The sequence below is a fragment of the Zootoca vivipara genome, chromosome 13 (genome assembly GCF_963506605.1).
Source record: "Zootoca vivipara chromosome 13, rZooViv1.1, whole genome shotgun sequence".
Taxonomy (NCBI): domain Eukaryota; kingdom Metazoa; phylum Chordata; class Lepidosauria; order Squamata; family Lacertidae; genus Zootoca; species Zootoca vivipara.
The window spans coordinates 51,888,105-51,898,713 of record NC_083288.1 but is presented as its reverse complement, the minus strand read 5'-3'; the positions used below and the strand labels follow the sequence as shown (position 1 = coordinate 51,898,713).

The 10,609-nt window shown below is 49.3% G+C and overlaps 1 protein-coding gene across 1 annotated transcript; it reads left to right on the top strand.

The window, feature by feature from the left end:
• The first annotated feature begins 331 nt into the window (after window positions 1-331).
• LOC118095764 (diamine acetyltransferase 1-like) lies at window positions 332-6,816 on the top strand. Its single transcript, XM_060281394.1, has 6 exons — window positions 332-394; window positions 2,003-2,057; window positions 2,476-2,559; window positions 2,881-2,988; window positions 4,498-4,532; window positions 6,640-6,816. The coding sequence occupies exons 1-6, from the start codon at window positions 332-334 to the stop codon at window positions 6,814-6,816; spliced, it is 522 nt and encodes a 173-aa protein (XP_060137377.1).
• The last annotated feature ends 3,793 nt before the right edge of the window (window positions 6,817-10,609 follow it).

The window sequence follows — 10,609 nt, the reverse complement described above, 5'->3', positions numbered from 1 at the left end:
AGCTGCCCTGGACACAGAATTGACCTGCGCCTCCATGGACAGCTGTGAGTCCAGAATGACTCCCAGGCTGCGCACCTGGTCCTTCAGGGACACAGTTACTCCATTCAGGACCAGGGAGCCATCCAAACCCGGATGGCTTTAAGGCAGCAATGCTTCTGAATGCCAGGAGGAAAGAGTTGCTCTTGTGCCAAATCCTGCTTGCAGTGGTGGGACTGTGCCCTCCCTGCCCTCCTCTTACGCAACTCGGCTGCCTGCGTGACTCCCCTGTAAGGACCGAAAGAGAGAGCAAGTCGACTTTGGGAGACACTGGACTCGGTTCCTGCCTTGAGCCATGATTTTCGCCATCCGTCGCTGCACCCCTAAGGATCTGAAGGATATTATGCGGTTTATTGAGGTGGGGGCCGTGGCGGTGGGAGAGGCTGTGCACCCCAGTATTGACCTGGAGTGTCCTCTCCTGGGGTCTGAGCCTCAGGTGGATTCGAGACAGGATTGGGTCATTCGTCAGTGTGGCAAAGAGTCTGGAATCACAGGGTTTTGCTCAAGTCACAGAGAAGTTCTCCTGCCCTGCCCGCTGATATTAGCAGGGGTGTGTGAAAAAGCCCTCTCTCATTCAATTTCAGCGGACCTCGCATGGGAGAGTTTCTGTGGATCAGGCCCCCAATATAGCAGGTCACGTTTGCACCTTGAATTTTGGAGTGGTGTTGCGTCACTTTAAATGGACCTGGTCCTGGCTTCCCCCAAAGAATCCCGGGAGTTTAAAAGAAGTTTAAGGGTGCTGAAAGTCGTTTGGAGAATCATAGAATTGTTGAGTTGGAAGGGACCCCGAGGGTCATCTAGCCCAACCCCCTGCAATGCAGGGATCTTTTGCCTAATGCGGGGCTCGAACCCGTGACCCTGAGATTAAGAGTGTCGTGCTCTAACCGACCAAGCTGGCCCTATTTTCTCTCACAGAAGGAGTCCCCTGGGAAGAGGGACGGATGGGTATAGATTTCGTAAAATCTATACACTGTTTGATTCTTTTATAAAAAGCAACAACAACCCTCAAAGCAGTTTTCCAAAAAGATAAAATTATAGATAAGAATCATTGACAGCAATGAGTTAATACTCTCAAAAAGTTAATACAGTAAACTAAAAACAGATTAAAACTCTCACCAGCTTTCTAAACATCTGGGTAGGTTTGTCTAAAGAGTTTAGCAGGCGCCGGAAAGAGTACAATGAAGGATCCTGTCTGATATCAAGAGGCAGGGAGTTCCAAAGTGCTGCCACGCTAAAATATCAAGTTCTTGCAGATGTGCAGTGAGTATTATGTGGCACCTGTCAGTTTTGATTATTGAAGCAGTCAAGTGGAAGAATGTGGGGTAAGGTGATTTTGCAGGTAAACTGGTCCCAAGTTGTTAAGGGTTTATGCATCCCTTTGATTGATTGTTAATCTGGAAATTGTGGTCCTGTGAGGAGAAAGGGGTGTGCTCAATTTCCTAATAACTCTCAGCATCCTTAACAAACGTTGGGATTCTTTGGGGGGAAGCCGTGTCTCTTTGGTTTGGTTGAGCAGCTAAAAACTCAGCGAGGTCATTTCCCGATTCCTGTCTGTGCTTCAAGTCCACGCCAGAGAAGGGGCGGAGAGGATGTCTTCACCTGATGTGTGTGTTACCTTTTTGGTTTCCCTGTCCTTGCAACCTCCCTCCTCGATCTCCAATTCACGAAGACGTCATCTGAGCACGCTCAGTGACTTTCTCAAGTGTACACACCTCAGCTGAGCCGCAAGGTGGCTTCCGTTATATGGATTGCAGATAACATCATGCGCCCGCAGCTTCAAACACCAGCGTAAAGGGCCGTGCAGGAAAATCTGGTTTCCCTTTGATGATCCCTACTGAGACCCCCAAACCTCTTCAGATGGCCCCTGGGACCCAGGTGTCCTGGCACCTATTTCTGCCGCTGGGGGGAAAAGGCAAAGGATATTGGGGCTCCCCCTTCAAGCACGAACCTCTCTCCCTCTTTACAGGAGATTGCAGTCCTTCACAACGTACCTTTGGGCTCAGTCAGAACCAACGTGGAAGGTAAATAAGTGGTGCGTAGGAGATTTTTGTGGGTGCTGGTGGGGAGCAAGCACCCAACTCTTTGGGCTTCCTCCATCTTCTGCAGGCCTGTTCCTTGGGGTTTCCTCCTGGCTTAGCCTGCCCAGGTTCGCCGAACTGCAGTTGGCCTCGTAAAATTGGTGGAGCTTCCTAAAACAAGCACACTCTATCTGATAACAAAGGCAGAGGAGCAGAGGCTGGCTAAAAAGTTGGCAACAACCTCCACTCATCCCCTTGCCCCCTTGTCCATCACCAACTGAACCGGGGACGCAGGGGTTTGCTTCCTCCTCCGTCCTTTGAGCTGTGATCCCCGCATTGCAGGGGGTTGGACTAGATGACCCTTGGGCCCCATTCCAACACTACGCCTCCACGATTCTTCCTTTCTCCACTTCCTCCGCAGAGCTGAAGAAGGCTGGCTTCGGGGAGCACCCCAGATACAAGTGCTTTGTGGCTGAAATCCCCCCGGAGGAAAAACGCAAGGACGGTAATTTTGAACAGAGCGGGGAGGGAGCAACTTTCAATAAATTGACGGTTCTGGCACAAGATGCTGCCGGAGGAAACTTTGGCTCAAAACAGAGTCAAAACAAGAGCAACGAGGCTTGCTTGTGACTTCTCTAGCAACAGGTTGCTTTTCTGTACAAGCATATCGGTCCAATAAATGCTAAATATTACTTTGTTCTCGTACAGTGGTACCTTGGGTTACAAACGCTTCAGGTTACAAACGCTTCAGGTTACAGACTCTGCTAACCCAGGAATAGTAGCTCAGGTTAAGAAGTTTGCATTGCGGGTTTCTGCTCCCCCCCAGGTCGCAGTCTTGCTGGGTACACCCTGTTTTCGTACACCTATAACACCTTGCGAGGGAGGAACGCCTATGTGGACAATCTCTACGTCATGCCAGAATTTAGAGGTATGGGCAGGGAGGGGTGTCTTTTGGGGTGGGGGCGGCGAAGGAACCTTTCTCCTCTTCCAAGGCACGAACAGCTCCTCTGAAAATGACTTGGCAGAGCAGAAGCTCACGCCAGCCAGCAGTGTGATGCAGAAACAAAAAAGGCGAATGTGATTCTCCGCTGTGTCAACAAATGTTGGGTGTCCAGATTAAGGGAAGTCATTATCTCATTATATTCTGCCTTGGTCAGACCACACCTGGAGTCCCGTGTCCAGTTCTGGGCGCACAATTTAAGGATACAGTGGTACCTCGACTTCCAAAGGCGATCCATTCTGCGGCGCAGGTTGGAAGTCGAAGCGTCCATTTTGCGCATGCGCAAAGCACGATTATGCGCTTTGCGCATGCGCAGACCGCGCACGGGGTGAAAAAACTTCCGGGTTAGCGGACTTCGGAAGTCGATACCTTCGGAAGTCGAGGCATTCGGAAGTCGAGGTACCACTGTATTGGCAAACTGGGAAATGTTCAGAGGAGGGCAACCGAGGTGATCAAAGGTCTGGAAACCAAGCCTGATGAGGAACAGTTGAAGGAGTTGGGTATGTTTAGTCTGGGATAGAGGAGACTGAGATGAGATGTGATAGTTGTCTTCAGATATCTGAAGGGCTCTCCCATGGAAGAGGGAGCAAGCTTGTTTCCTCCTTCTCTGTAGGGTAGGACTCGAACCCATGGCTTCAAGCCACAACAAAGTAGATTCCGCCTTAATTTTAGGAAGTACTTTCTGACGGTTCAACCGTATCTGAAGAAGTGTGCATGCACACGAAAGCTCATACCAAAATTAAAAAAACTTGGTCTTTAAGGTGCTGCTGGAAGGAATTTTTTTATTTACTTTCTGACGGTAAGAGGAGTGGAACGGACTAGTTCAGAAGGCGGCAGGATCTCCTTTCAAGCAGATGTTGGATGGCCATCTGCCAGGGATACTTTAGCTGTGATCCCTGCATTGCAGGGGGTGAGACTAGATGAGCCTTGGGGGTCCCTTCCAACCCCACCTCCTCAGAAGGTGGTGGGCTGTCACCTTTGTTGGCCATTTTTCAACAGAGGTCGGATGGCCACCTGTCCAGGTCTTTCCAGCTGTGGTTCCTGCAGCGAGTTGGGTCCCTTTCAACTCTACTAGATTCTAACTTCACAGCCACAGGACCGCAGCTTTGAAAGGGGTCTCTGGGTATCATCTAGACCAGGCATAGGCAAACTCTGGCCCTCCAGATGTTTGGGACTACAATTCCCATCATCCCTGACCACTGGTCCTGTTAGCTAGGGATAATGGGAGTTGTTGTCCCCAAATATCTGGAGAGCCGGAGTTTGCCTATGCCTGGTCTAGAGGACTGGCCCCTCCAAAACCCCATAATATATTTGCAAATGTCCTTTAGAACATCACCCCCCTCTCCTCAGAATGGGAATCACCCATATTGGGGGGGGAGGGTCACTCACTCAGATTATTTTGATATTCCTCATTTTGGCTGCTTTCTTTCCTTGCAGGGAAAGGAATTGGCAGTGCGCTTATGAAGCAAATGGCGGAGGTGAGTCCAGCGTGCGTCCTTACCTTCGTTGATACCCAGCTCTACCTCTCTTTCAAATCAGAACCAGTGAAGGCGGTGAAGGTCCTGTGTGAGTGTCTGGAGGCGGTTGGAGGATGGATGGCAGCTAACAGATTGAGGTTGAATCCCGACAAGACAGAAGTACTGTTTGTGGGGGACAGGAGGCGGGCAGGTGTGGAGGACTCCCTGGTCCTGAATGGGGTAACTGTGCCTCCGAAGGACCAGGTGTGCAGCCTGGGAGTCATTTTGGACTCACAGCTGTCCATGGAGGCACAGGTTAATTCTGTGTCCAGGGCAGCTGTCTACCAGCTCCATCTGGTACGCAGGATGAGACCCTACCTGCCCACGGACTGTCTGGCCAGAGTGGTGCATGCTCTAGTTATCTCTCGCTTGGACTACTGCAATGCGCTCTACGTGGCGCTACCTCTGAAGGTGACCCGGAAACTACAACTAATCCAGAATGTGGCAGCCAGACTGGTGACTGGGAGCGGCCGCCGAGACCACATAACACTGGTCTTGAAACATCTACATTGGCTCCCAGTACGTTTCCGAGCACAATTCAAAGTGTTGGTGCTGACCTTTAAAGCCCTAAACGGCCTCGGTCCAGTATACCTGAAGGAGCATCTCCTCCCCCATCGTTCTGCCCGGACACTGAGGTCCAGCTCTGAGGGCCTTCTGGCGGTTCCCTCGCTACGAGAAGCCAAGTTACAGGGAACCAGGCAGAGGGCCTTCTCGGTGGTGGCACCCACCCTGTGGAATGCCTTCCCACCAGAGGTCAAAGAGAACAACAATTACCAGACCTTTAGAAGGCATCTTAAGGCAGCCCTGTTTAGGGAAGCTTTTAATGTTTGATGGAATTCTTTATTTTAATATTTTGTTGGAAGCCGCCCAGAGTGGCTGGGGGAACCCAGCCAGATGGGCGGGGTATAAATATTATTATTATTATTATTATTATTATTATTATAGTGATGAGGGAGGCCTCATCACTGTTGTTGTTTAGTCGTTTAGTCGTGTCCGACTCTTCGTGACCCCATGGACCAGAGCACGCCAGGCACTCCTGTCTTGCACTGCCTCCCGCAGTTTGGTCAAACTCATGTCCGTAGCTTCGAGAACACTGTCCAACCATCTCGTCCTCTGTCGTCCACTTCTCCTAGTGCCCTCCATCTTTCCCAACATCAGGGTCTTTTCCAGGGAGTCTTCTCATCTCATGAGATGGCCAAAGTCTTGGAGCCTCAGCTTCAGGATCTGTCCTTCCAGTGAGCACTCAGGGCTGATTTCCTTCAGAATGGATAGGTTTGATCTTCTTGCAGTCCATGGGACTCTCAAGAGTCTCCTCCAGCACCACAATTCAAAAGCATCAATTCTTCTGCGATCAGCCTTCTTTATGGTCCAGCTCTCACTTCCATACATCACTACTGGGAAAACCATAGCTTTAACTATACGGACCTTTGTCGGCAAGGTGATGTCTCTGCTTTTTAAGATGCTGTCTAGGTTTGTCATTGCTTTTCTCCCAAGAAGCAGGTGTCTTTTAATTTCGTGACTGCTGTCACCATCTGCAGTGATCAAGGAGCCCAAGAAAGTAAAATCTCTCACTGCCTCCATTTCTTCCCCTTCTATTTGCCAGGAGGTGATGGGACCAGTGGCCATGATCTTGGTTGTTTTTTGGTGTTGAGCTTCAGACCATATTTTGCGCTCTCCTCTTTCACCCTCATTAAAAGGTTCTTTAATTCCTCCTCGCTTTCTGCCATCAAGGTTGTGTCATCTGCATATCTGAGGTTGTTGATATTTCTTCCGGCAATCTTAATTCCGGCTTGGGATTCATCTAGTCCAGCCTTTCGCATGATGAATTCTGCATATAAGTTAAATAAGCAGGGAGACAATATACAACCTTGTCGTACTCCTTTTCCAATTTTGAACCAATCCGTTGTTCCATATCCAGTTCTAACTGTAGCTTCTTGTCCCACATAGAGATTTCTCAGGAGACAGATGAGGTGATCAGGCACTCCCATTTCTACCCTGCTGGGTAGTCCACAATTAATATTGCAAGTTAGATGCACCAAAGCTGAATTTCTGCCTCTTCTTTCTCCAGGATGCTTGGAGCCAGGGATGCACCCAGTTGCAAATGTATGTTTCTGCCTCGAAAGAGGAGGACATCGGGTTCCTTCTGCGCCGCGGAGGCGAAGACCTCAGTTCCGAGGAGGGCTGGAACCTCTTTCGCATCCATAGCCACGTCCTGCGAGGGATGGCGTCTCGGAGCAAATTCTAAGCTGGTGGCGCTCCTGGGGGGGGGGCGAGATTTGCGACTCTGGAGGAAAGGGAAGGATCCCTGGCGAGAGGTTGAAGGTTCCTCCCAGGCGCGGCTGGAAAACCCGTTGACAAAGCCAGGAGGACACTGCACAAACGATACATGTGTCAAAAGTAATAATAAAGGAGAGGTGTTTTTGGAGCATGTGCAGAGTGACTTTCTCTTCCACCATCGTTGGAAGTTGCAGGGAACTAGGCAGAGGACCTTCTTGGTGGTGGCGCCTGCTCTGTGGAACGCCCTCCCAACAGATGTCAAAAAGGAAAACAACTACCAGACTTTTAGAAGACATCTGAAGGCAGCCCTGTTCAGGGAGGCTTTTAATGCTTAATAGATTATTGTGTTTTATTTTTCTGTTGGAAGCCGCCCAGAGTGGCTGGGGTATAAATAACAAATTATTATTATTATTATTATTATTATTATTATTATTATTATTATTACCATCTGTTCATGTAGACACCGCTTTCCCACATGCTTGTGCCCAGATTGGCTCGCAGCTACCGGTAACAACAGCAACAACAACAACAATGCTTTTTTCTTTTAAAATGTTTAGGGGTACTCTCATTTTACTACTCATATTAAAATACTGCCCCTCAATGAGGCCAAGTTTAGATTCACAAAATGTTTAGGGGTATGCAATGCGTACCCTGCGTACCCCCAGAAAGAAGCACTAGTAATAATGATAATAATAATAATAATAATAATAATAATAATAATAATAATAATAATTCTATGCTGCCCATCTGACTGGGTTGCCCCAGCTACTCCGGGCAGCTCCCAACAAAATATTAGGTAAAGGAACCCCTGACCGTTAGGTCCGGTCACGGACAACTCTGGGGTTACGGTTGTGGCGCTCATCTCGCTTTACTGGCCAAGGGAGCCAGCGTACAGCTTCTGGGTCTAAGCTGCTTCTGGCGAACCAGAGCAGCACACGGAAATGCCATTTACCTTCCTGCTGGAGTGGTACCTATTTATCTACTTGCACTTTGACGTGCTTTTGAACTGCTAGGTGGGCTGGAGCAGGGACCGAGCAACGGGAGCTCACCCCATTGCGGGGATTCGAACCGCCGACCTTCTCATCGGCAAGCCCTAGGCTCTGTGGTTTAGACCACAGCGCCACCCGCGTCCCCAACAAAATATTAGCAACACAATAAAACATCAAACATTTTAAACTTTTCTGTACAATGTCTCTAGATCACAGAATTGTAGAACTGCAGAGCTAGAAGCGGACCCCCAGGGCCCATCTAGTCCAACCCACTGCAATGTGGGAATCACAACTCAAAAATCCCTGGCAGACAGCCGTCCAACCTCTGTTTTAAAAAATTGATGTAACAGCCAACCACCTTCTGAGGCCAGAGAGCCATAGGATTGTAGAATTGGAACAGACCCTATGATTCTTCACCGAGTAGCCAGAATCAGGCCCCCCAAGTCTGGGATTGGCAGGAAGAGGAAATTTCCCTGGCAGCTGGTTTAAGCCTCAACCATTGTAGCTTAAACTTTGCCTCCCCTTTCTTGAACCCTTTCCCTCAAGTCCCTCGCGCAAACTTTGCCCTCCAAGTCCCTCTCAGAAGCTCCCAGTGCAGTTTATTCTTTAACTAAACGGAGATGGCATTCGTCCCCCTTCCCTAATCTTTAACTCGAACCCAGCTCCCTTTGCCATTTAAGCTCCATGTTTAGATCCCTCCCCACAATAGCTGCAAGGTGAGCAGAGGAGGGCAGCCAAGATGGTAAAGAGGGTCTGGAAACCAAGCCTTGTGAGGAACAGTGGGTGGAGTTGGGGATGTTTAGCCTGGAGAAGAGGAGACAGCTACATTAGTAAAAAAAACACCACCACAGTATTTCGAATGCATTATAGACATGCAACACTAGATGGCGCTGGGGAGCCAAGAAAATTCATTTGCATTTTTCCATAGTGGTTGGGTTTTTTTTAATTTTTAATATAACGTTTTAATTTCTGACTTATTTATAGTGGCTTTTCCCCTGTGTGTAGATCCACCCTGAGATGGGATAGAACAGCCACCTTCAAATATCTAAAGGGTTGTCCCATGGAAGATGGATCAAGCTTGTTTCCTCCGGCTCTGGAGGGTGGGACCCGATCCAATGGCAGAAAATGAGATTGAAGGAATTGCGATGGGTATATCCACCTGCAGACATTTAAAACAGAACACAGTACTGCTCCCCAAAGAACCCTGGGAATTGCCATTCTTCCTCCCACCAACCTACAGTTCACAGCGCCCTGAACAAACTACAATTCCCAGGGACTCGATCTCCCTCACAGGCGGTCAGTTTGGGTGAGCAGACAATAATTATCTGCAGCCACAAAAAGTGCCAGCCTGCATTGGCAATTCTCCTGTTGTCGCTCTGAAAGTGGATGATTGGCGACTTTGTCACGCAGGCGACGTGAGCAAATCAGGGCCAGACATTTCCTGAATCCAAATTCACCCAGTTCTGCGATGATGAGCATATTTGCTCAACTTATACAGAGTTTGTGTACAGCGCGCCAGCTGAATCAGAAGGCATGTGTTTGCTCACGGTGCGTGATTCACACAACCTCGGGACCCGGGTTTCCAAGCATCTCGGGTGCCTCCGCAGGGAGGGAGGAAATGGCCAGCCAGCAAGAGGGGCCCGATTCAGCCAGAGGCAGGAACCTGCAGGATAGGATCTTATAAAGTTGTTTCCCCCTCTCTTAACACTAGCATTCTTGGACATTGCACAAAGCTGGTTGTTGGAAGATTTGGGGTAGAAAAGGCCTTCTTTGTGCATGGTTAAACTGTGGAACTCCCTGCCACAGGAGGCAGTGAGGATCACCAACCTTGATGGCTTTAAAAATAGGGGGGCTATTGATGGCTAAGCTCTGCCTCCAGGGATGGGGGCAGTGGCGCTTCTGAATACCAGTTGCTGGAAACCGCAGGATGGGAGAGTGCCGGGTCTTGTGTTCAAATCCTGAGCCACTGTTGACCTGATCCAACAGCCAGGCTGTTATTGATGTTAAGGGGGGGAAATCCTGCGGTACGGGACTTACCCCGCAACCCAGCTCCTTGTTGGGGTCCCTCTGATCAGCAAAGGAGGAGTCTTCAGCCAAGTTACAGAAGCAAATCAGCGGTCAGTAGACCTGATCGTTATTTGCTGCAACATACGGTAGGTCTAAACAACAGAGCCTAGGCCTTAGGGCTTGCTGATCAGAAGGTCAGTGGTTCGAATCCCCACGATGGGGTGAATTCCCGTTGCTCTGTCCCAGCTCCTGCCAACCTCGCAATTGGAAAGCACGTCAAAGTGCAAGTAGATAAATAGGTACCGCTCCGGCGAGAAGGTAAGCGGCGTTTCCGTGCGCTGCTCTGGTTCGCCAGAAGCGGCTTTGTCATGCTGGCCACATGACCTGGAAGCTGTACGCTGGCTCCCTCGGCCAATAACGCCAGATGAGCGCCGCAACCCCAGAGTCATCCACGACTGGACCTAAAGGTCAGGGGTCCCTTTACCTTTAGGTTCAAATGCACAGACTACCGTATTAAAACTTTCCCGGCTCACACCATCATCAAGAACATCATAAAAGAGGAGCATTTGGAAGTGGATGTTGAAGAATCATCGCTCCGAGACGACACTGGTGATCTTTGCTTCTTCCAGTACCCTGGCATTATTTCACCTGCCTTCCCAAGTGATGTGTAAAAAATTACAGAGACTCCGTTGATGGAATCTTTCAAGGAGTTGGAGATGGCCTTTATAAGTGGTCCATGTTTCACAAGCATACAGTAATGTTGGT

Excerpts from the sequence above, each read along its gene's own strand:
- LOC118095764 (XM_060281394.1), top strand. The coding sequence starts at position 332 with ATGATTTTCGCCATCCGTCGCTGCACCCCTAAGGATCTGAAGGATATT. Across the intron at positions 2,560-2,880 it reads GGAGGAAAAACGCAAGGACG|GTCGCAGTCTTGCTGGGTAC; the intron begins GTAATTTTGAAC and ends GCTCCCCCCCAG. Across the intron at positions 2,989-4,497 it reads GCCAGAATTTAGAGGTATGG|GAATTGGCAGTGCGCTTATG; the intron begins GCAGGGAGGGGT and ends TTGCAGGGAAAG.